The 24,760-nt window shown below is 36.4% G+C and overlaps 4 protein-coding genes and 1 pseudogene across 8 annotated transcripts; 3 read left to right on the top strand and 2 right to left on the bottom strand.

The window, feature by feature from the left end:
- The first annotated feature begins 500 nt into the window (after positions 1-500).
- Positions 501-1,535, top strand: LOC122395674 (annotated as a pseudogene).
- Positions 1,536-5,298: 3,763 nt separating this feature from the next.
- On the bottom strand, positions 5,299-6,800 carry LOC122395694 (protein asteroid-like). Its single transcript, XM_043393488.1, has 4 exons — positions 6,741-6,800; positions 6,090-6,269; positions 5,787-6,012; positions 5,299-5,693 (listed from the first exon to the last, which is right to left on the bottom strand). The coding sequence occupies exons 2-4, from the start codon at positions 6,152-6,154 to the stop codon at positions 5,499-5,501; spliced, it is 486 nt and encodes a 161-aa protein (XP_043249423.1). The 5' UTR covers positions 6,155-6,269; positions 6,741-6,800; the 3' UTR covers positions 5,299-5,498.
- A 6,562-nt stretch (positions 6,801-13,362) lies between these two features.
- Positions 13,363-14,373, top strand: LOC122395688 (H/ACA ribonucleoprotein complex subunit 1). The gene is made up of 3 exons (XM_043393479.1): positions 13,363-13,502; positions 13,585-13,825; positions 13,904-14,373. Exons 1-3 carry the CDS (start codon positions 13,363-13,365, stop codon positions 14,183-14,185), a joined length of 663 nt encoding a protein of 220 aa, XP_043249414.1. The 3' UTR covers positions 14,186-14,373.
- On the bottom strand, positions 14,369-17,028 carry LOC122395631 (la-related protein 7). Of its 5 annotated transcripts, none has more exons than XM_043393366.1 (6): positions 16,899-17,028; positions 16,287-16,593; positions 15,859-16,205; positions 14,883-15,770; positions 14,670-14,814; positions 14,369-14,604 (listed from the first exon to the last, which is right to left on the bottom strand). In XM_043393366.1, exons 2-6 carry the CDS (start codon positions 16,525-16,527, stop codon positions 14,453-14,455), a joined length of 1,773 nt encoding a protein of 590 aa, XP_043249301.1. In that variant the 5' UTR covers positions 16,528-16,593; positions 16,899-17,028; the 3' UTR covers positions 14,369-14,452. The 5 variants fall into 5 exon arrangements, with proteins under 5 accessions (XP_043249301.1, XP_043249302.1, XP_043249303.1 ...); XM_043393367.1 differs by having other exon boundaries at positions 16,860-16,915; XM_043393368.1 differs by having other exon boundaries at positions 16,870-16,904.
- Positions 17,029-17,154: 126 nt separating this feature from the next.
- Positions 17,155-24,537, top strand: LOC122395597 (CD109 antigen). Its single transcript, XM_043393291.1, has 5 exons — positions 17,155-17,316; positions 17,485-17,657; positions 17,879-22,105; positions 22,183-22,463; positions 22,556-24,537. The coding sequence occupies exons 2-5, from the start codon at positions 17,488-17,490 to the stop codon at positions 22,756-22,758; spliced, it is 4,881 nt and encodes a 1,626-aa protein (XP_043249226.1). The 5' UTR covers positions 17,155-17,316; positions 17,485-17,487; the 3' UTR covers positions 22,759-24,537.
- Positions 24,538-24,760: the final 223 nt, after the last annotated feature.

Genomic DNA, 24,760 nt, shown 5'->3' with positions numbered 1-24,760 from the left:
TTTGTAACAACTTTTATATTTAACAATTCAGAGACACTTTACATCTCTGTTTTGTAACAACTTTTATATTTAACAACTCAGAGACACTTTACATCTCTGTTATGGAACAAGTTATGCAATAAAACTGAACATGGTATATTTGCCTATATGTATAGGAAGGAAATTCGTCGTTAGTATTGTCGCCCGTCAATGCACTTAATTATGCAAGATCAGTATACTATCTAATTTTATTTTTTATTATACCGGTTTGTAATATCGTAAAGATCAATGCAAAAACATTATGCACAGCTCTTGTATTTCTTTGATTTATCGAGGTAGTCAAAGTATAATATTTAACAAACTTTTGATTCAAATAAAATAACGAATGACACAAAATTTGAGTACCTCTTACATGCAACCTATGTATAAATGCATAATAACTAATATTGATATACGCATAACGAACTTAGTTTGTGATATGAAACATTAAGAAAAGTGTAAATTAATAAATAGGTTTCAAAATGGGTATCCCAGGTTTAACAACTTTCATAAACAATCGTTCAGATCGTTATTTGGAATATTTCGAGCTACGTGATACGTATTTAGTTATTTAGCTGTCAAATATATAATTCGTACAAGTGCAATTGTGTTTTTGGCGGTGATTACGATAAATACGCTCAACGAATATCGGATTTTTTTGACGATTTGTTAAAGTTATTCGAAGCTGATAATGCTATAGCTACTGTAGCAAGGATATTGAATTGTCCTCTATTGAGTTATGATTCAGATTTTTATGTGTTTGGGACATTGCACATACCATTTGATACATTGGACAATTACACGGTGAAAAGTTCAACTGGAAATGGTTACACGAAACGTTGTAAAATTTATAAAGTTGAACACTTATTAAATTCTTATAGAGGTTTAAGTCAATCTACACTGCCATTAGCTGCAATATTACTAGGCAATGATTATGTAAAACGTGGTACATTTAGAAACCTCTTTCGTTATTTAAAGTTACGACGAATAACAAGAAAAAGGTATAGTAATCGACAGTATTGTATAGAAGCAACTTTACAATGGTTGAGCGGATTTTACATCTTGGACAAAGCAGTCATTGGAATACTATGTAGATCACCTAAAACCATAAGACAATAAATATTAAGCATAATAGAAATTAATATAAATGGCTATACAAATGCATCTACAGAAATACTTGGTTACTTCCATTGGGGTTTTCACAGGAATATGCAGCTCGTGCCACAACACATTCCATAAACAGAATTTTTAAATTTGATGGGGATGTTAATAGTCTAATGTACATAGAAGAAACTGATAAAAATGGAGACTTTGAATCAGCCGAAGAAGAAGAAGAAGAGGAAGAAAAGGAAGTTGAAATATTAGACATGCTTAAAGGGGTCAGAATCTGCTACCAATAATGCACTAGCTAATATACCTAATTTGTTTGTAGATGAATTTCTTATGGGCAATTATCCTGCATATTTTATGGACTTGTTGGTTCGACGTTTATATATTTGTCCTGTACAAATAGAGGATTATTCCTATCCATTGTGCAATGTAATAAGTTTAAAAATTATTAGAGTTATATATGCATTTCTGCAATCAGGAACGAATAGAAGGAGAGGTTTTATGAAATACATGATGAGAGACTGTAATAAAAAGCTTAAATGTTACGAACCAGAAGGCACTGACACTAAATTTTCTTCCCCATTACTGTCCCTATCTAATCTTAGAGAAGTACCATTAACGAGTCCAGGATTAAAAAATAATGTACAAACATGCGTCATTGATTTTTCATTACCATTTGAATTTAAATTCAAGTTATATAGACACAAATATATAAGCAAAGCCCATATTGAATGAAAAATTGACACGTAAATACACGTTTCAAGACCCCCTGATCATGTTTGACATAAAACAATACTTTGGAAATAAATCGTTTGAATATAGTTTATCAAGTAAGACTTTCGAAATTATTTTCAAACGATTTATTTTCTAATTGTTCTACTATTTCAAATAATAATTTTTTGATCTTATAGCAAAGAACGTTTACTTAATATCAATTCAATAAATTCAATTTGTATTTGTATATTTTTCGCCTATATAGGCAAAAATATACCATGTTCAGTTTTATTACATAAGTTGTTCCAAAACAGAGATGTAAAAAGTCTCTGAGTTGTTAAATATAAAAGTTGTTCCAAAACAGAGATGTAAAAAGTCTCTGAGTTGTTAAATATAAAAGTTGTTCAGTTTAGTGGTTCCCACAAATGAGATTTTCTTGGTCTTTAAAAAGACCGGTTTGTCCTTTGGCCGCTGCTCGTGAACCATCATCTTTGGCCATCTTCGATTTTGATTGAATGGAAATCTTCAATTAAATTCTTCATCTCGATACGGTCCGTCTTGCTTGGTGGTTGGGAGATAACTCGCCGATGAACGCCTCAGGGGGCTCTTATATCCTAGGAGCACGGACCCTCACGAGAGACCGAGCGACATCTGTGCAATTTTGATACACGAATTATTCACGAATTGTCCCCAACATAAAAAGTTAAAGAATCATTATTTCGATAATGAAATATTTATAGGTATATATAAAGCATTTCTACATATTCTCCATCGAAACACGCGTTGTTTGCAACTTGAAACATTAAGATCCTTCAATCCGTTCAAAAGTTCTAAATTTTTAAACATACGCATGAAATTTCAAGCGAACATTTCTGCATCTTTAAAATATTATAACTTCTGAACGGATTGAAGGATCTTAATGTTTCAAGTTGCAAACAACGCGTATTTTGATGGAGAATATGTAGAAATTGAATATTGAACATCTCTGTTATGGAACAACTTTTATATTTAACAATTCACAGACACTTTACATCTCTGTTTTGTAACCACTTTTATATTTAACAATTCACAGACACTTTACATCTCTGTTTTGTAACCACTTTTATATTTAACAACTCAGAGACACTTTACATCTCTGTTTTGTAACCACTTTTATATTTAACAATTCACAGACACTTTACATCTCTGTTATGGCACAAGTTATGCAATAAAACTGAACATGGTATATTTGCCTATATGTATAGGAAGGAAATTCGTCGTTAGTATTGTCGCCCGTCAATGCACTTAATTATGCAAGATCAGTATACTATCTAATTTTATTTTTTATTATAACGGTTTGTAATATCGTAAAGATCAATGCAAAAACATTATGCACAGCTCTTGTATTTCTTTGATTTATCCAAGTAGTCAAAGTATAATATTTAACAAACTTTTGATTCAAATAAAACAACGAATGACACAAAATTTGTGTAAGCACCTGTTACATGCAACCTATGTATAAATGCATAATAACTAATATTGATATACGCATAACGAACTTAGTTTGTGATATGAAACATTAAGAAAAGTGTAAATTAATAAATAGGTTTCAAAATGGGTATCCCAGGTTTAACAACTTTCATAAACAATCGTTCAGATTGTTATTTGGAATATTTCGAGCTACGTGATATGTATTTAGTTATTTAGCTGTCAAATATATATTTCGTACAAGTGCAAGTGTGTTTTTGGCGGTGATTATGATAAATACGCTCAACGAGTATTGGATTTTTTTGACGATTTGATAAAGTGCAATGTAGTACCATTAGTTTTGATTAAATAAAATTAGATAGTATACTGATCTTGCATAATTAAGTGCATTGACGGGCGACAATACTAACGACGAATTTCCTTCCTATACATATAGGCAAATATACCATGTTCAGTTTTATTGTATAACTTGTGCCATAACAAAGATGTAAAGTGTCTGTGAATTGTTAAATATAAAAGTGGTTACAAAACAGAGATTTAAAGTGTCTCTGAGTTGTTAAATATAAAAGTGGTTACAAAACAGAGATGTAAAGTGTCTGTGAATTGTTAAATATAAAAGTGGTTACAAAACAGAGATGTAAAGTGTCTGTGAATTGTTAAATATAAAAGTTGTTCCATAACAGAGATGTTCAATATTCAATTTCTACATATTCTCCATCAAAATACGCGTTGTTTGCAACTTGAAACATTAAGATCCTTCAATCCGTTCAGAAGTTATAATATTTTATAGATGCAGAAATGTTCGCTTGAAATTTCATGCGTATGTTTAAAAATTTAGAACTTTTGAACGGATTGAAGGATCTTAATGTTTCAAGTTGCAAACAACGCGTGTTTCGATGGAGAATATGTAGAAATGCTTTATATATACCTATAAATATTTCATTATCGAAATAATGATTCTTTAATTTTATGTTGAGGGACAATTTGTGAAAAATTCGTGTATCGAAATTGCACAGATGTCGCTCGGTCACTCGTGAGGGTCCGTGCTCCTAGGATATAAGAGCCCCCTGAGGCGTTCATCGGCGAGTTATCTCCCAACCACCAAGCATGACGGACCGTATCGAGATGAAGAATTTAATTGAAGATTTCCATTCAATCAAAATCGAAGATGGCCAAAGATGATGGTTCACGAGCAGCGGCCAAAGGACAAACCGGTCTTTTTAAAGACCAAGAAAATCTCATTTGTGGGAACCACTAAACTGAACAACTTTTATATTTAACAACTCAGAGACTTTTTACATCTCTGTTTTGGAACAACTTTTATATTTAACAACTCAGAGACTTTTTACATCTCTGTTTTGGAACAACTTTTATATTTAACAACTCAGAGACTTTTTACATCTCTGTTTTGGAACAACTTTTATATTTAACAACTCAGAGACTTTTTACATCTCTGTTTTGGAACAACTTATGTAATAAAACTGAACATGGTATATTTGCCTACATAGGCGAAAAATATACAAATACAAATTGAATTTATTGAATTGATATTAAGTAAACGTTCTTTGCTATAGGATCAAATAATTATTATTTGAAATAGTAGAACAATTAGAAAATAAATCGTTTGAAAATAATTTCGAAGGTCTTACTCGATAAACTATATTCAAACGATTTATTTCCAAAGTATTGTTTTATGTCAAACATGATCAGAGGGTCTTGAAACGTGTATTTACGTGTCAATTTTTCATTCAATATGGGCTTTGCTTATATATTTGCGTCTATATAACTTGAATTTAAATTCAAATGGTAATGAAAAATCAATGACGCATGTTTGTACATTATTTTTTAATCCTGGACTCGTTAATGGTACTTCTCTAAGATTAGATAGGGACAGTAATGGGTAAGAAAATTTAGTGTCAGTGCCTTCTAGTTCGTAACATTTAAGCTTTTTATTACAGTCTCTCATCATGTATTTCATGAAACCTCTCCTTCTATTCGTTCCTGATTACAGAAATGCATATATAACTCTAATAATTTTTAAACTTATTACATTGCTCAATGGATAGGAATAATCCTCTATTTGTACAGGACAAATATATAAACGTCGAACCAACAAGTCCATAAAATATGCAGGATAATTGCCCATAAGAAATTCATCTACAAACAAATTAGGTATATTAGCTAGTGCATTATTGGTAGCAGATTCTGACCCCTTTAAGCATGTCTAATATTTCAACTTCCTTTTCTTCCTCTTCTTCTTCTTCTTCGGCTGATTCAAAGTCTCCATTTTTATCAGTTTCTTCTATGTACATTAGACTATTAACATCCCCATCAAATTTAAAAATTCTGTTTATGGAATGTGTTGTGGCACGAGCTGCATATTCCTGTAAAAACCCCAATGGAACAAGTATTTCTGCAGATGCATTTGTATAGCCATTTATATTGATTTCTATTATGCTTAATATATTTTGTCTTACGGTTTTAGGTGATCTACATAGTATTCCAATGACTGCTCTGTCCAAGGTGTAAAACCTGCTCAACCATTGTAAAGTTGCTTCTATACAATACTGTCGATTACTATACCTTTTTCTTCTTATTCGTCGTAACTTTAAATAACGAAAGAAGTTTCTAAATGTACCACGTTTTACATAATCATTGCCTAGTAATATTGCAGCTAATGGCAGTGTAGATTGACTTAGACCTCTATAAGAATTTAATAAGTGTTCAACTTTATAAATTTTACAACGTTTCGTGTAACCATTTCCAGATGAACTTTTCACCGTGTAATTGTCCAATGTATCAAATGGTATGTACAATGTCCCAAACACATAAAAATCTGAATCATAACTCAATACAGGACAATTCAATACCCTTGCTACAGTAGCTATAGCATTATCAGCTTCGAATAAGCATTGCACATGACGAACATTCTTCTTTCTCGTAACATCTTTGAAAACTTCCTAAATATGTAAAGGACAAAAATTTCATTTTCTGTTGACAGATCGGAGAAAAAGATGATGCTGTACGAATCTTTTCTTTAGTTCTAGATATAACTGTTTGCAGTTTCTTATCCTCGCAACCGCCATCGATCAAAACTAATGGTACTACATTGCACTTTAACAAATCGTCAAAAAAATCCGATACTCGTTGAGCGTATTTATCGTAATCAACGCCAAAAACACAATTGCACTTGTATGAATTATATATTTGACAGCTAAATAACTAAATACGTATCACGTAGCTCGAAATATTCCAAATAACGATCTGAACGATTGTTTATGAAAGTTGTTAAACCTGGAATACCCATTTTGAAACCTATTTATTAAATTACACTTTTCTTAATGTTTCATATCACAAACTAAGTTCGTTATGGGTATATCAATATTAGTTATTATGCATTTATACATAGGTTGCATGTAACAGGTACTTACTCTTGTGTCATTCGTTATTTTATTTGAATCAAAAGTTTGTTAAATATTATACTTTGACTACTTGGATAAATCAAAGAAATACAAGAGCTGTGCATAATGTTTTTGCATTGATCTTTACGATATTACAAACCGGTATAATAAAAAATAAAATTAGATAGTATACTGATCTTGCATAATTAAGTGCATTGACGGGCGACAATACTAACGACGAATTTCCTTCCTATACATATAGGCAAATATACCATGTTCAGTTTTATTGCATAACTTGTTCCATAACAGAGATGTAAAGTGTCTCTGAATTGTTAAATATAAAAGTTGTTACAAAACAGTGATGTAAAGTGTCTCTGAATTGTTAAATATAAAAGTTGTTACAAAACAGTGATGTAAAGTGTCTCTGAATTGTTAAATATAAAAGTTGTTACAAAACAGAGATGTAAAGTGTCTCTGAATTGTTAAATATAAAAGTTGTTACAAAACAGAGATGTAAAGTGTCTCTGAGTTGTTAAATATAAAAGTTGTTACAAAACAGAGATGTAAAGTGTCTCTGAGTTGTTAAATATAAAAGTTGTTACAAAACAGTGATGTAAAGTGTCTCTGAATTGTTAAATATAAAAGTTGTTACAAAACAGAGATGTAAAGTGTCTCTGAGTTGTTAAATATAAAAGTTGTTCAGTTCATTGCATAAGTTGTTCCCACAAATGAGATTTTCTTGGTCTTTAAAAAGACCGGTTTTGTCCCTTGGCCGCTGCTCGTGAAACATCTTCTTGGCCGCCATCTTCGATTTTGATCGAATGTAAATCTTCAATTAAATTCTTCATCTCGATGCGGTCCGTCTTGCTTGGTGGTTGGGAGATAACTCCCGCGCGAGGGCCTCAGGGGGCTCTTATAACGTTTCAAGGAACACGGACGATGGTCGCCTCCAGCGGACTGGCTGCTGATTGGCTCGTTGATTCTTTGGCTTGACTGCATAAAAGTGGACACAGCTGGGCAAATTTTTTCAGTACTCCTGGAACCGCCGGGGGTACTGTCACGCGTTTTTGTTTTCTGTTTCAGATATCTTCTGCGATGCTGACCAGGAAGGATCACCCTTTGGTTTTGGTATAGATACAATTAATATTAATATAACTAATGAAAATATTGTGTTTTTCTGCATTTTTATGTATATAGGTATTTTCATATTTGGGTTCTTCGTTCATCTAGTTTTATCTATATTAATTACCATCGTTGGGTTGATATTTTTCAATTTATTCTATTCCATCTTCGTCTCGCTTTCATCGTTGGTTTGTTCTTTTACGATTTATTTTGTTATTCGTCTTGCGCTTCGTTGGTTTTTTAATTTTCAAAATTAATCTATAATTCAAAGTACACATCGTTGGTTTCTTTTTTTTCGAATGATTCGTTTCGTTAATTTACTTCGTTGGATTGTTCCAATTCCTTATTTCAAATTAATTTGTTATTTAGGTTTTATTATTTGTCTACATGTACACATAACTACTAATTTTTATTTGAGTTTTTTACCAGATCAATTTCTAGGAGGAGGAGGAGATCAATAGATGACGTCGGATTCATCGGCCGGGATTTAAACGTAAGCCGATTAATTTTAAGGCGCGGCGCGAATGTAAAAATTAACGTCGAATTTTTCTTTTTCCTTCTTTTCCTTGTTTTTCCGATGTTTCCTATATTTTATTAATTCACATTAATTCTCAATTCCACCTACGACGTTAATTTTCAATTTACATTGTATATTATTTTATTTACTGCGTAGATTGCCAAGTAATGAATTAATTAATAGCTTATTTTCCAGTCTCGTTTCCCCGTTTCTAGCTCCGGTCACCGCTGCTTTCATGTAAAAAGCAAGTGATCGGCCGTTTAGATGGTTCGAAGGGTCGGTTGCCGTCCTCTGGTGAGACAATTCTAGGGAAAGAGTCATCGGCCGTAGAGGGGACTTGTTCCTGTCTGCGGTAGCCCCGACTCAGGATCTCTCTCCTGTGTCAGACGTCCCGGGTTGGGTCCTACGGGCTCCCAGCAGGACGCGTTGGAGAAATGGGGAACCCGTGTCTGGTGCGTCGATTCTCCTCCCCTTCAATTGGACTTGCTAAGAGGTAACGAGCTGCCCCTTTTGACCCGCTATTCGGTACGTGTCGCACCTCATGTTCCTACTGCACTGTGCAGTATTGTGTCGCGTTTCGTCGTGTCGCGTCTACCACAATTTAGCTTCCTCCTTTGTTTTAGAAAAGTAATTACTTGGCATCTTTTTTTTGCGTCATGCGTTAGTTCTAAGTCTGTAAAAAGGAAGATTGATCGAACTTTGTTCCATCGGTCTCACTTTGGGTCTCCACTCGCAGCAACCTCCTCGTGGTGAGACCTGGTAATCGGTGTTACCTTTGAAGAAAAACTTCTTCATTATGGGTAACACCGAGCTAATGGCTGCGAATTTAAAACAATATAAATTTGATTTTTAATCTAAATCAAAATCAAATGTTGTCTAATACTTTTTTCTAGGTATTCATCAGCTCAACTTCTAGACAAAATTTCAATGAGATAAGTTTTACTATTGTAAAAGTTATGATCGTTTGAAAATTGACAATTTTTCTGAGCAATTTGTCATTTTACGACGTTAAGGAACAACTTTTCGAATATTCTTAGAATTTCTACATATTCTGCACCAAAATACGCGTTGTTTGCAATTTGAAACATTAAAATCCTCCAATCCGTTCAAAAGTTATAACGTTTTAAAGATGCAGAAATGTTCTGAAATGGCTCCTATTCACGTTCTTTATCGTTTTCCCGAAGTTGAATGAAGTCAGTGATGCCAGAAAAGCACCGTCGGGTCGCTCATACATGGGAATAAAAAAAAATTTCTTTTTTTTCAATAATTAAAATATGATCAGGAGGTCTTAAAACGTGTATTTCCGTAAAATAAATTTTACAAAATTTTTTTTTCATTATGGGTACTTTGCTTATGTGCGCCTACATAGGTCGGAAAGTAAAAATGCCTGGGCAGTCGAGAATCCAAATCGTATGCCGTTGACGGGAGGTCGGATTTCAGTTGTGTGGGAGCGAGAAGACAAATGTGAGCCTTTCTCTCTCGACTTCCACGAAGCGGTCCGAAATTACTTCGGGCAGCTTCGGAGAATCGAGAAAGAGCGCATGCGTCAGTTTGCCTTTGTCGTGTCTTTCCGAAACTCCACGAGCTCACGTACGCGTATCTGGCATGTGTGAGTGTGTACCCGACGGTGTTTTTCTGGCATCTCTGTGTCAGGTCAGGTCAGCACTCGATGCAACTTCACGAAATCATTAGATAGTGCCCACTTAAGTGTCCACGCTCGGATAACGGGCACTGATGGGGATTACGCGGATATTAAAATGGGCACTACTCTACCTATTCAATGTATATCTATATACATATATCAAGACGACATCTACCATAAAACGCCCAAGTTTGTCGCGAAATAATTTACTTTTTACACACTAGATGGCGTTCCAATTATTTACGATCGAAAACAAATTTTAATTTATTTATTAATACAACGATATAGTACTAGGTAATTTAGATCAGTTATAAATGCTTCACAATTAACGCCAAAGGCCCAAACTTGTCCAGAAACAGTCCTATTCTTGTCAGAAGACACTATTAACCTCCGTCTTAGGTTAGCGATCAGATCACGATCGTAATTTAACTTTGTTCACGACAATGTAATGCGTAATGCGACCATTTCTTCCGTTTTAAAACAGTATGTAAAAGGGCAGGTGTGATTAAAGCATGAAAGGTTTAATACCATACATAGAAATTGTTTTATAATATCCAAAATTTCCTAATCATACACCTATGCACTGAATGTTATACAAAGTAAAACATTAATGTATTCTGTAGCCTCAACACGTAAACAACAAACGATCCTCTTCAATTGTCACGAAGTTATCTAAAATAACAATAAATTTTTCAATAAAACAAAATGAAAGGTTGGAAAACATTTCTTTGTACATACGTACATTCATACCTCAAACTACTTTGCGAGATTGTAGATATTACAAATTAAGTCTTGGGTGATAATTGTTAATTGTAAATCAATTATGTTGGCTTTTGTTGAATCATTTCAAATAAAAAATTATAGTTAATAAACTTGTAAAAAAAAAATAAGACTAGCTTATAGTTTTCTATTCCTGAATATTTTCTCTTTCCTGCGTAAAAGTAAAGATAATTTAAGGTTAGAAAATTCATCTTGAACAAATATTTACTGTTACAAAAGATTCATAAAAATACCCTCTGTTTTGTCGCCATCAAAGCGACATAATCCCTTAAGGTATCCAGGCCTTTAAAGATTCTTTTCCTTTAGAAGTCTCGTATGCATGACACGGTTGCCTCCTACGCTTTAAACAAGTTCTCTTTTAGTATACAACCTATACACAAGCTACACAATACAGTTAACTAATATCATAGTATATTACTTTTTTAGTTTAAAGCAGGTTATCAGTGCATCGAGTAAAGTATCATTTATTAAATACGTATGTACTAGCGTTCAGAAAGTCATTTCAACATAAAACATTTGTCGGCTTTGAACAAGGCCATTTATGGTTCAGCCTGCTATGTCGAATAATTTTAAAGAACATTGCCTGTTGTATCAGGCCATGCAGATACTTGTTACCTGAAAAATTAACATACAATACGACACGTGTAAAGTACCGATAAGCCTGTGTTTATACACAGGATGTTCGTTTGAAAACTTTACATCTAAATACTTCTTTAGTTATTAGAGTTATTTTCTTCCAAAGGGAAATACAAATATTCTATTTATTTTTATGCTGTACCTGCCAGTTTGCAAAAGGAGCATACAGAAGATAGTTAGCCAGAGCAAAGTCCAAAAAACACGGCTCAGAATGACAGTGAGAAACTATATAAAAATGTAATTTTAAAAATCGGTCCACTGACCGTTCCTATCAATCACTTGATGAAAACGGTTTTGGACAGACTCGTACAAATGAGTGAAAAACTCAGGTTCATTCCTCAAGTCTTCCCACGCGCACATCGCCTGGTTTACCAAACATTCCCTGGTTGTTGCAACGTCGGCAGATCCCCAAGAATTAAACATATGCGCCCATACGTTATCTATTAAGTTTAAATCTGGTGACATGGTAGGCCATTGTATTACGTTAATGTCAGGATGTTCGGCAAACCATTCTTGGACCAACGGGGAAGTATATACAGCGCTATTGCCTTGGACCAGTCTGATCGCTGGTAGTTCTTCTTCTGGATATATTGCACGAACGCTAGGCACAAGAACATCCTCCAAAATTTCAATATATTCAGAAGAATTCATGCATGGCGATACTTCAACGAGTTCACCAGGGCCGTGAACGCTTATCCACCCCCACATCGCACAAGTAACGTGCCCGCTGTCTCTTCGCGGTACGACATGCTTGGAATCGTATCTGCTGACTTCGTCCGGTCGCCATACGTGGGCCGCAGTACTGTCGGTCGAAGAAAACGTTTTTTCGTCCGAGAAAATTGTTACATCCCATTCGGATTGCGACACAGTCAGCTGTTGCAACGCAAACGCTGTACGGTCCTCGCACTGCGTTTGCGACAACAACACTTTACGCGTGAGCCGATGACAATGGAAACCGGCTTCCCGCAAACGTCTTCGCACGGTATTCGCGCATACCGGCAAATGAAGTTTATGAGACACACTCGCCGCACTCTCGAAGGGATTGTTAACAATTTCCTGGACAATTGCAACGTCTTGTTCCTCCGATGTCTTGCGCTGCGGTCCATTATAGCGACGACGATCGGCCAACCCTTCTTCGCCCATTTCCCGATACCTTTTTATATAGTGCCTCACTGTTCTTTCCGAGATCTTTAACTCTGTCGCGATCTCGGCTGTTTTCTTTCCATCGATCGACAGCCGTATCACTTCGCATTTTAAAAATTGCTTTCTCTCATTCGACATGGCTAACAATAAAATGGCTATTCGGACGATATGTCGTAACAAAATGAACGAAAGGGAAGTAACAAAGGATAATCGCTAACGCCAAATCTTTCCTAGGTTATGTTGAAGACTATTGGACTAGAGACTTTAATACGGTAGAACGTGAAAGATCGTTTCGAACTTCGATTGGTTATTTCGCTCAAATCTACCACACTTTGTTTAACACTGGTATTTCTAAATTATTTTTATATATTTTTAAACCACGAGATAGGTGTGATCGAGTTTCGAATGAACTTGGACTTACGTTAGAGATAGAATGAATTTTTAATAACTACCACAAATCAACGGCCAATCGGTGCACATGCGCAGTATAGCATATTTGGTGTAGATTTGCGTGAACATTGTCGCACGCTGTACGCATTGTAAAACGTGTTTGATCGAATCAATGAAATGCCGCCAATTTTTAGTAACGTGTTGTAACAGTATTTATATAAAGAATATAGAGTTAGAATTATGACTGACGTATCGTGCAATTTATAGTAGTTGCATAAGTGTATAGAAATAAGAATTTTGTTGTCTGACCGGCATATCTTTTTATAGGTTAGACACGTGCTTACTCGTACGATTTCCTATCGTATAATCTTGATGTAAAAATTAATTATAATTTATTTTTGTAGTAATCGTAACATAGAAAAATGTTTCGAGGTCGCGGTGGTGGTGGTGGCGGCAGCGGCGGGGGTGGATTTGGAAGAGGTGGAGGCGGTGGTGGATTTCGTGGTGGAAGAGGTTTTCGCGGAGGTCGTGGAGGCGGTGGATTTGATAGGGGCGGAAGGGGGTAATTATTATATTTATTTATTCCACGAAGACGTGTAAACCGTTCTAAAAATCTTTACATTCTATATAAACATAATATTTAGGTACGACCAGGGTCCACCAGAAGAAGTAACATCTTTGGGTCACTTTACATGGACAGTCCAAGATGATCTTGTTGCCAAAGTAGACATAGAACAAGTGCCTTTCTTTAATGCTCCCATTTATACAGAAAATAAACAGCAAGTTGGAAAAATAGATGAAATATTTGGTAACATTAGAGATTACTATGTTTCTATAAAGCTATCGGAAAATATAAGAGCATCTAGCTTCCAAAAGGATGTAAAGGTATGACACTTCTTATGTACGTAAATTGGATTTAGCGATAATAGTATTATTGATAATTATTGTTTGATTTTATTTCAGCTTTTTATAGATCCTGCAAAATTATTACCTTTACAAAGGTTTTTGCCTAAACCTCCTGGAGAAAATAAAAAAGGAGGTGGCATTGGCGGTAGAGGAATGAAGAGAGGTGGGGGTGGACGTGGTGGTCGTGTCGGAGGAGGTAGACCATCGTTTGGACGTGGAGGTTTTGGTGGTAGAGGAGGCGGCGGAGGTCGCGGAGGAGGAGGTGGTGGAGGTCGCGGCGGTGGAGGAGGTTTTCGACGTAACGATTCTAGTAGAGGTCGTGGAAGGGGAAAATGGTAGATAACTGAAAGTTTAAATGAATTTTTATATAAAGACAATATCGAGTAATAAGAATACATTACTTTCATTAAGAAGACAAAACTATGAATAATCGTATGTATTATTTTAAAGGCAAATATAATTGAAGTAATACTTGATTTATTTTCACCAATAGTTTGTTAAATAATATTTATAATTCATGGTTCTGCAATGACATTTATAATATAAAAACATCTCGTGTTTTATATACAAATAAACATATTTCATAAGAAAATAATGTTTCTATTTTTACACTTCATCAAACTTAATATGTTTTCCGAGTTCCTTCTCCGCCTTTTTTAATAGCTTAGTCCTACCTCTCTGTTTAGTTTTCACCTTTTTACCCAACTTTTCCTCTCTATCATATGTGATTTTGTTCCAATATAATTTTTCTTCTTCGCCTGCACAAAAAATAATTAAAGCGATCAAATTATGTTCATGAAGTAAATACGTACAATATCATTACCATCTAATATCGTTGGGTGTTGTCCTTCGCTAGATTTTTGCGTGAACGTTTGCGCAGCATCACTTGTGTCGAATCTCACATAAACAAGGAAAGAACCTTCTTTAACATCTACGTATTTTATGCAATTATTCCCTTTTAATTCCATCTGAAATAATTCGAATACGTTAATAAATTGAATTTTGTTTTTCTTAGTTATCACTAATTACGACATACCTTAAATTGTTTTGGATCTGTACATGGCGTATCCAATTTAATCTTAACTATAACTCCGGGAGTAAATGTGAAACGTTGCGTATTTTCATTGTTTTCTTTGGTCGCCTTTTCTTTCTCGTCGTTTTCTTCTTTCTCCGGTTTAATTTTCTCATAATTACACCATTGATTCCATCTTGTTTTTCTCAAATGTTGTTTGAGTTGCTTCATTTTACTTCTCTGTAATTCCAAGTATTTATTTCTAAGATGTTTCCAGTCTTTTTTAGCAATCACTTGTAGCTGCATATTGTAACCAATGTCCTCTGTTTTGCTTCGCCTTTTGCGTTTTCTCTTCTTTTTTTTCTCGCTTGTATCCTCTTGTTCCTCGACAGCTACAGTTGCACTATTTTCGGTTATCATTTGTTCGCTATCATCACCATTATCCAATGTTTGTTCCTCCTTTATAGATATACCTTCCTCTTGTTTAATCAAGTCTGCTGGTATAATATCTAAAGAAATATCACTTTGCTTTTCATCGCTACACGTATCAGTAGCAGATTTCGAACTTTTCTTTCTGGATTTTGATATTACTTCAGCATCTATTTGTTTTTCCATACCATCTGTTTGTAACATTTCTGTATCCTTGTGCTTCCTCTTTCTTGCCTTCTTTTTACCTTCATTTTCATGAAACTCTGAAGTATTGTCTACAGTTGCATGTCCTTTCTCATAGTTTTCAACATTTTGCAAATCTTCAGTTTTAATAGTATTTGTTGTATATATGTTGTTTTCGCTTGAATTTATTATTCTTTTCTTTTGTATCACATTTTTTTCATCTGTATCGAAAGTAGTAATGCTTAAAAGTTCATTGGGAGCAGTGTGTAAAGGCAATACACATCCTTTCTTCTGAAAAGCCTACAAAAACAAGTAAACAGCTCATTCGATGATACAAAACAACTAAAATCAAAGTATTCTATTTCGAAATTGATTCATTTCTTTTTACCTTAAGACATTTCTTAACACTGTCCGGAGTATCAAATTCCACGAATGCAAAACCTTTTATTTTCTTATTATGCCTGTACCGCGGTAATGAAACATACACCACCGGACCATACTGAGAAAACAATGACTTCAATCTTTCGTGATCTGTATCCGGCGGTAAATTTTGTACATAAACTGTACAGTCGTCTGTATTTTCTTTTGGTACTATTGGTGTTATGCGATGAACCTTTGTTCCATTTTCGGACAATGATAACATCGTCGACGCTTGTAGAGCTTTGGTTATTCTGTTTACATCTGTAGTTAATTCTTGAATCTTATTAAATCTGAGAAAAACGTTTAAGTCGACGTCTGAAAAATGTTAAAAAGCAAGAAAAAATTATAAAGAAGTTCTCTGTACAATAAAAATAAAATAAAGCTTAATTTCCTTACATGGGTTTTGTTGAATTAAATTACTTAAAAATCGATCTTTGCTTAAATTTGCATCGCTAAAATAAAATTCTATCTGCGCAAGTATTGCAGCGTGTAACGCTTTTTTTCTGAGTCTGGGTTTCCCTCGTGAAATATTTGTGACATTATTCACTGTCTCCACTGTTCCTAACTTCTGCACTTGAGGAACAGGAATTCTCTCCGAGTCTAGTTCCATATCCGATTGCTGTTCTTCCATCACCATTGTTACTCACAAATTTGTAAAAGTAACGTTAAACAAATCTGTACGACTTCATTCACTATTCAATACCTACAAATAAATGTAATGTTAACTAGACACTTTGAACTTATTTTTAATATAGGAACCGTTTACCGATCGACAGTGATTTGTTTCTACCTGCGAACCTGTCAAAATATACTTAACCTTACTTTTTTTTGTCTAAACAAAAATGACGAATTTCCGCAAATAATGAAATGCATATTAATAATGTACCGAATTAGGCGGATCGAACGACGTATAAATCAACCCGATCGGTGAACGGTCCGTTTGTCGGGAATATATCAACAAAATATTACGTTATTTTACTTTCATTATGGTAATTGGTTTATGTGTACCTTCGTAGGTCGAAAAGTAGAAATGCTTTGGTAGTCGAGATTCCAAATCATAAACCGTTGACGTAAGATCGAATTTCAGTTGTTCAAGAGCGAGAGGGCAACTGTGAGCCTTCCTCTCTCGACTCCCACGAGACTCTCCGAAATTACTTCGGGCAGCTTCGTAGAATCGAAGAAGAGGGCATGTGTCATAGTGTGAGAAAGGGGCACCGTCTGGCATCCGTGGAGTGTATTTGGGCGACCACTCCTACAAGTCATGAAATCTATTCAAAGGTGCATTTAACGGGCCCAAAAGTTTATTTTTATTTTCTTACGGAACGTTCTATTAACAGTTTTAATGCACAGGTGTGAATCAGTGGCGATCGATCGTGATACGTGGATTTGATTGGGGGGAAAAAAAAAACATAATTAATCCAGCGAGGTAAGCGAGAATGAAATGCCAGCGAGTGAACGCGTATTTTGGGCGTTGACCGTAGATTTTGCCCGCGATTAATGGCCAAACAGTTCCTCGGCGTTCTTTTTAACGAAGAAATGACAGCTCTTGTTGTTTGCAAACAATCGTGAACGTTTCAGTCGTTGTATGTTGCAGAAAATGTGGCTCTGCATTTTGGCGTTAACCTTTGCTTGCGGGAACGGTCAGTTCTCGCAAGAGCCAAACGAATCGACGCGTTCCCCGTGGAATCGATTCGATGACAGAGAACAAACTGGATTCGGACCACGAAATCTTGGAAATCCAAGTGACAGTATTATAATAAAAGAAGCGTAAGTTTGATAAATATCGTTTAATTAAGAAAAATGACTCGAAAGTTTGATCCCGGTATGAATTATCGAGCTAGTTTACACACCGAACGTTTAAAGCTTTAACGAGTAAATTTTTGTCGAAAATGCACGTGGCTGGAGAGTAGGCTTTATTTGGCAATGAACACTAATTTTTATTACATGTTTTGAAAAATAATAATATACATTTATAATTTTATTTATAGTACATATTTTGTGGTCGCATCCCGAATGGTAAGACCTGGTAAAACCTACCGGGTGGCTGTAAATGTCTTATACAGCCCACTACCAATGACAGTGCATGCATCCATTCAAAGAAATGGTGCAGAAATTGCTGCCGACTATCAAGAAGTGAAAGAAGGAATACCGGAAACCCTACTGATGAGGATGCCATCTACTTCAGTGGGAGGAGAATATAAGCTAAGGGTGGAAGGAATGTACAACAGTTTAACCGGTGGTCAGGCATTCGTAAATGAGACCAAACTCACATTCTCTCAAAGATCAATGACTATTTTCATTCAGTTGGACAAGCCTGTGTACATGCAGGGAGAGACTGTACGATTCAGGACTATACCCATAAATACCGAACTTAAAGCGTTCAATAATCCTATCGACGTATACATGTTAGATCCACATAGGAGAATAATGAGACGTTGGTTGAGTAGACAGAGTAACTTGGGTACAGTGTCCCTGTCGTATCAGCTCTCGGATCAGCCCGTTTACGGAGAGTGGATTATACAGGTAATAGCGCAAGGTCAAGTGGAAGAAAAGGCGTTCGTGATAGAGGAATATTATCAGACACGCTTCGAAGTGAACGTTACGATGCCTGCATTTTTCTTCGATAACGATCCTTACATATACGGCACGGTTCAAGCAAATTATACCAGCGGTGCACCGGTCAGAGGGAACTTGACCTTGAAAGCGAGCTTCAGATCCGTGGATAAAACACGGGAAGAAGTTGCTTCCGAGTCAACCGAAAGGTATTTCTACTTCGACGAATATTATCCGTCTTGGTTGAAAATACCATCGCTTTACGAAGATACAGTACCCGTTCTGAGATTTTTCAACGGAACGTACCATTTTCGATACCCAATGTCGGAGCTATTGACCTTCGCACCTTCCGCGACCGGTGTGGAAATTACCGTGGTCGCTACCGTTGGGGAAAGGTTTCTGGAAGAGGTAATCACAGGATATTCGACGGCTCGTATTTTTAATTCAACATCAAAGATTCGATTCTTAGGCGGTTCGCCGCAAATCTTTAAACCGTCGATGCCATTTTCTATAAATTTAGTGGCATCGTTTCACGACAATTCCGCATTAAGGCACACGCAACTGAGGGGAGCAACGGTGGAGATCCGTGCAGACATCGAAATGAAAACAGGTGGTCGTAGAACCATGGAGACTCGATTTTTAAAGGTATCCGCGGATAACGCGGCTGTCTGGTCCACGAAGATCGATCTGAGGAGGCAATTGGGGCTCGAACAGAATACAGATCAAGCCCAATATATTTTGAACGATATAGCTTCTATGAAAATTTATGCTTTTCTCACAGACGGAGAGGGAGCTAAGGCGCAAACCGAGCTGTTACTGTTAGCCCATGAATCCCCAAATCAACAACATATCAAAATTTCAACATCCACGGAGAAGCCTAAAGTTGGAGAATACATGGTGTTCCACGTTCAAACAAACTTCTATATCGATACGTTTAACTACATTATCATGGCGAAGGGTATCATACTTTTAACCGGGCAGGACAACATGCAACACAACATAAAAACGTTTGCTGTTCCCCTCAGTGCAGAGATGGCTCCTGTTTCAACTATCATGGTGTATCATATCGGACAGTATGCTAATGTTGTAGCGGACTCGCTAACATTTTCTGTGAATGGTATTTCACGTAATAATTTCACCGTGTACATTAACGATAAAAAAGCTAGAACAGGTGAGAATGTTGAAGTAGCTATTTACGGAGAGCCAGGAGCATACGTTGCTCTGTCGGGTATAGATCGATCCTTCTTCACTATGCAAGCTGGAAACGAAATAACGTACTCTAATGTAATTACGAAAATGGCACATTTCGACGAGGCAACAAACGGTACACATTCTCATACTTGGTTGTACCACGATGGCGATCCGGACGAAGTAGTCTACTATCCGTCTTCAACGTTTGGCATAGATGCAAACAGAACTTTCGAATATATTGGATTAATTGTTTTTACAGATGCTTTTGTTTACCGAAGGCCAGATAATTGCAATCAGACTCAAGGATACGGTGAATGCCTTTCCGGAAGGTGTTACAGATTAGAGAAAAAATGTGACGGGACATTCGATTGCGAGGATGGCACGGACGAAGCGGTTTGCGAATACAGAAATAACACTGAAATAGCGTTGTTCAGAAAGTGGAGGTCCAACAGAGTACAGAGACAATACGAAAACGTTTGGTTATGGAAAGACATCAACATTGGTCCTCACGGGAGGTACATATTTAATATAGACGTACCGCGGAGACCGGTTCATTGGATGGTGACTGCGTTCAGTATGTCGCCTAGTATGGGTTTTGGTATGTTGCCAAAGGCGCTCGAATATATGGGTGTCTTACCGTTTTATATAAACGTGGAGATGCCTACTCATAGTCGTCAAGGCGAGCAAATCGGTATCCGAGTTTCCATTTTCAATTACCTGTGCCACAACATCGAGGCAATAGTAGTCTTGGCTGGTTCTAACGATTACAAATTCGTTCACGTCGAGGATAACGGCATCGTGCAATCGTACAAACCTCGTACGTCGTTTGGCGAACATCAGTTTTTCATTTGGATACCTGCGCAGGATGCTGCTATCGTCTACTTGCCAATTGTACCTGTCAGGCTCGGGGACATCAAAGTACACATTTACGCCACCACTGTAATTGGAAGAGATTCGGTTACCCGTAATTTGCACGTAGAAGCTGATGGTGTTCCACAGTATCGACATCAGTCTATTCTACTTGATCTGAGTAATCGTGCTTACGTGTTCCAGTACATGCATGTTAACGTCACGGAAACTCCGATCATACCGTACAACGAAAATCGCTATTACGTGTTTGGATCGAACAAGGCGGTGATAAGCGTAGTCGGGGACGTCGTCGGTCCAATATTTCCTACGATGCCCGTCAATGCTACCAGTCTCATAAATCTTCCTATGGATTGTGCCGAACAAAACATGTTCAGTTTCGCAGCCAACTTGTACACGATACTGTACATGCGTTTGGTGAACCAACGTAACCGAACACAGGAGAAGGAAAGCTTTTATTACATGAATATCGGCTACCAGCGACAACTGTCGTTCATGAATCCCGATGGTTCCTTCAGTTTATTCCGTAGCGACTGGAACCAGTCCGCGCCTAGCGTTTGGCTGACGGCGTATTGCGCGCGCATCTTGCAAGAAGCTCGTTTCTACGAATGGGAGAATTACTTGTACATAGATCCCGAGGTGATAGCCCAGGCTGTGTCCTGGTTACTGAGACACCAAACGCCAGACGGATCGTTTTACGAAGTCACGTGGCTGCCGGATCGAAAAATGAACAGCTCTCTGAATTACGTGGATGACATAATAGTACACAGAAACATCAGCCTCACAGCTCATGTTCTCATCACGTTGCAAAGCGTAAAAGATTTGCCCGAAGGTTTGGGAACCCAGGTCGCTGTAAGCGCTGCTCACGCGGTTAAATGGTTGGAAAGAAATTTGAAGCTTTTAGAAGATCGCGGAAACCCGTATGAAATATCAATAGTATCGTATGCTCTGCTGTTGGCAAAAGCTTCTATCGCTGGCCAGGCTTTCAATATCTTGGCCAGACACGCGCGCAGAGAAGGAGGTTTGACTTACTGGGGAAGGGAACAAGTGCCCCTTCCTCCTTACAAGCTTGAAAATCAGAAACCGTTCCTTCTGCCGCGTTTACCGTACAGATACGACTCCGAGAATATTGAAACCACCGCGTACGCGCTTCTGGTTCACGTTGCGCGACAGGAAACGATGATAGAACCTATTGTAAAATGGTTGAACGCGCAGAGACTAACTGACGGTGGTTGGGCTTCCACTCAAGACACTGCGTGGGCATTGAAAGCTTTAATGGATTACACGGTTAGGTCCAGAATCAGAGACGTTAGCTCTTTGACTGTGACCGTAGAAGCTACAGCACTCCCAGGACAAACTAAAACGTTGTATGTTAACGATAATAATCTGGCAAGGCTTCAAACGATTGAGATACCAGAAGCATGGGGAACGGTCAAAGTACAAGCAAAAGGTGCTGGATACGCGATTCTGCAAATGTCTGTACAATACAACGTAGACATTGCCAAGTTCCAAACCCAACCACCGGTCAAAGCCTTCGACTTGGTCACCAGAGCAAACTTCCATGGCAGAAATCAGTCTCACATTTCATATCTCAGTTGTCAGAGGTATAATATTTATTTCCACGTTGTTGTCTCCTCTTTTTTCTTTTGGGAATCTATTATCTATTTAATTTTTTTAACAGATGGATGAATATAAAGGAGTCTTCGCGTTCTGGAATGGCAGTGCTGGACGTAGCCATACCAACGGGTTACATAATCCAACAGCAAACCTTGGATAGGTATATTCTATCGAGACAAGTGAGAAACCTTCAAAGGGCAAGGTTCCAAGAGAAGAAGATTCTCTTTTACTTCGATTATCTAGATCAAGAGGAAACATGCGTGAACTTTACGATAGAGAGATGGTATCCGGTTGCAAATATGTCACGGTACCATCCTATCAGAGTCTACGATTATTATTCGCCAGGTACAGTAATGCACGATTAACTCAACACGATTCATCCCTCCCAAAAATTTCAAATCCCATTCAATCTGATTGATTTGTTAAATTATTTTCAGAACGATTCAACGAAACGATATTCGATGCTCTCTCCACGTACACGTTGAACATATGCGAGGTCTGTGGCAGCTCTCAGTGTCCATATTGTCCGATTTATAATATTGCCACAATGTTCGCCATGCCAACAAGTCTCCTGATCATGGTTTCTCTTCTGGTTGTTGTGACGAGCTATTTTCGAACACAAGAGTTTAGCGTTGGTTAGTCTCGACACGTAATATCGCGTACAAATTTTCAAACGAAAGAGAGGAAACAACGCTTCTGTTTCATGTTTTACGTTTTATACAACATTGCCATGTTTTCTCTACTTACATCATTCCACAATGCCGTCCGTAAATTTATTAAAGAGCACACAAGTATTACTATTACGACAGAAGAGTTACTTACTAATTGCGGATTAAATATTTTGGTGCATAGCTGGAACAGTATCTGCATATAATACAGATAGCAACACGAGTTTTCCAATGTTCCAGCTAATTTTACTTCGTACTTTGTTCTTTTTTGTAACGTTCTATCGGCCTAGTTACGATATAAATCCGTCCATTTATTATTTGTTATAATGTATATCGAAAATTTTATATTCAGCGCGTATGTATGTACAACTCGAGCGCAATTTGATGAGATCTATACGGTCCTAAATGCATATTTTTTATACGTCTTTTAAACTAAAGCGTCTGATATTTTATGTAATTTAATGTTGTTAGTCGATGAGGTATCGATTTGTTCAATGTTTTTCACCGTTTATGCAGTTACAGAAATGTGTTCTAGGAGGCAAAGAATCTCAAGTACAAATGAAATTTAGTCGAGGTCGAGTTTCGCGCAATAAGCGTGTCACACCAAAAAGAAAAACTTTTTATAGTTCTTCTTAGTAGTAAAGAATGAAAAGAATATTTAAAGCATCTAAAAATAGAGTACACGGTAACTTGTAATAGTTTCACTTCCAAGTACTGGTAATGTTCTCATTGGAAACAACAATTTTTCTCATTTTCTACTTCAACTATATCTAACGTATACAACTTTACTTTTGTGAAGATTTCTCTGCAACTTTTCTTAACAATTTATGAAATTATGTTCAAATTCATTCGACGCTAGAAAACAATAGAATGTTATTCTTATACGTTTTATACATAAATTGTGCCTTGATGACGTTTTTTGAACAATTCGTGAATCCAAGGATTTCGATTAGGAAAAGTTGCTGTTGGTTCTGGTTGGTAATATGTAAATAGTAGGTTAGTACGAACTCTCGACATTAATGTCGTTTTAGCGCGAAAGTTACGAGGTATTCGTCCAAATGTGTTTGCCTCTACAAAGAGAATCTCTATTCTTTTGTATAGTGTGATTTGCCTGTTCGAACATCAAAGATCTATTTTAGTAAAGTAGCATTTATTCTAAGATTACAATATGAACTCTTAAGTAAGTTTTCTGGAATGTTATATGACCGATACTTTGAAAACGTGCGACAGAATTTTAGAAACTGAGATATCGGTTGATATCTTTATTAAAAATTAAACTTAATATACTCAACATTTGCGTTAAATATTGAAGTTTACTGGAGATTTTTCAAAAGAAATCTTGTCGCACAAACAGTATCGTAGCGCATATAGCGTCAATATACCGTCCTTAAAGAAGTCTGCTTTGTACTATTGTACTATTAATAATAACACTTTTAACGTGTGGGCACGTACAGCAACGATTTTTAATAGAGATCACGGTTTTATACCTATGTTTAACACGTTGACTGCATAAAAGTTGAAACAATTTTCGATATAACTAACTTGAGTTTGAAAAATACAAGCACATCTGCAATTCCTTGTCAGAGTAGTCAACGTATATTTTAGATACGCGTGAAACGGGGATCTCTAATTTTTCTAATAAAATAACATATCTACGTGCATGTTAAATTATTGATAATCTTAAATCTTGTAAAAAGCTGATTCTCGCTCGTGCGAACCGCCCGAAAATATATTTAAACTATTAACGAGAGAGAAGCATTTAACGTGTGTTGAATATATTTTTAAGTTTTATAACCTTTATACGGATAAACAATAAAAATACTTTTAACAACCTTTTCTCGTTTGTAAATTACCCTTCTACAGTAAACTTATATTTATTGAAATGGGTAGGCAATAAGTAATTAGATATTTATAATCAAATGCTTTTTAAGGTGTAACGTTCTCAAATGAACAGTCTGTGTATGTTTGCATATG

The sequence above is a fragment of the Colletes gigas genome, unplaced genomic scaffold (genome assembly GCF_013123115.1).
Source record: "Colletes gigas isolate AHSC1104 unplaced genomic scaffold, ASM1312311v1 Colletes_gigas_Sc00006, whole genome shotgun sequence".
NCBI lineage: Eukaryota > Metazoa > Arthropoda > Insecta > Hymenoptera > Colletidae > Colletes > Colletes gigas.
This window is presented reverse-complemented; position numbering and strand designations above follow the sequence as displayed.

Bases quoted from the DNA above. Each gene is read 5' to 3' on its own strand.
- LOC122395688 (XM_043393479.1), top strand. From the start codon at position 13,363: ATGTTTCGAGGTCGCGGTGGTGGTGGTGGCGGCAGCGGCGGGGGTGGA. The intron at 13,503-13,584 runs GTAATTATTATA...CATAATATTTAG, and splicing joins TTTGATAGGGGCGGAAGGGG to GTACGACCAGGGTCCACCAG. The intron at 13,826-13,903 runs GTATGACACTTC...ATTTTATTTCAG, and splicing joins GCTTCCAAAAGGATGTAAAG to CTTTTTATAGATCCTGCAAA.
- LOC122395631 (XM_043393366.1), bottom strand. From the start codon at position 16,527: ATGGTGATGGAAGAACAGCAATCGGATATGGAACTAGACTCGGAGAGA. The intron at 14,815-14,882 runs GTATGTCGTAAT...GAATTATTTCAG, and splicing joins CAGATCCAAAACAATTTAAG to ATGGAATTAAAAGGGAATAA. The intron at 14,605-14,669 runs GTAATGATATTG...TTTTTTGTGCAG, and splicing joins ACACCCAACGATATTAGATG to GCGAAGAAGAAAAATTATAT.
- LOC122395597 (XM_043393291.1), top strand. From the start codon at position 17,488: ATGTGGCTCTGCATTTTGGCGTTAACCTTTGCTTGCGGGAACGGTCAG. The intron at 17,658-17,878 runs GTAAGTTTGATA...TTTTATTTATAG, and splicing joins AGTATTATAATAAAAGAAGC to TACATATTTTGTGGTCGCAT. The intron at 22,464-22,555 runs GTACAGTAATGC...AATTATTTTCAG, and splicing joins CTACGATTATTATTCGCCAG to AACGATTCAACGAAACGATA.
- LOC122395694 (XM_043393488.1), bottom strand. From the start codon at position 6,154: ATGATTCAGATTTTTATGTGTTTGGGACATTGTACATACCATTTGATA. The intron at 6,013-6,089 runs GTGAAAAGTTCA...AAATTCTTATAG, and splicing joins ATACATTGGACAATTACACG to AGGTCTAAGTCAATCTACAC. The intron at 5,694-5,786 runs GTAAGACAAAAT...GGGTTTTTACAG, and splicing joins TATGTAGATCACCTAAAACC to GAATATGCAGCTCGTGCCAC.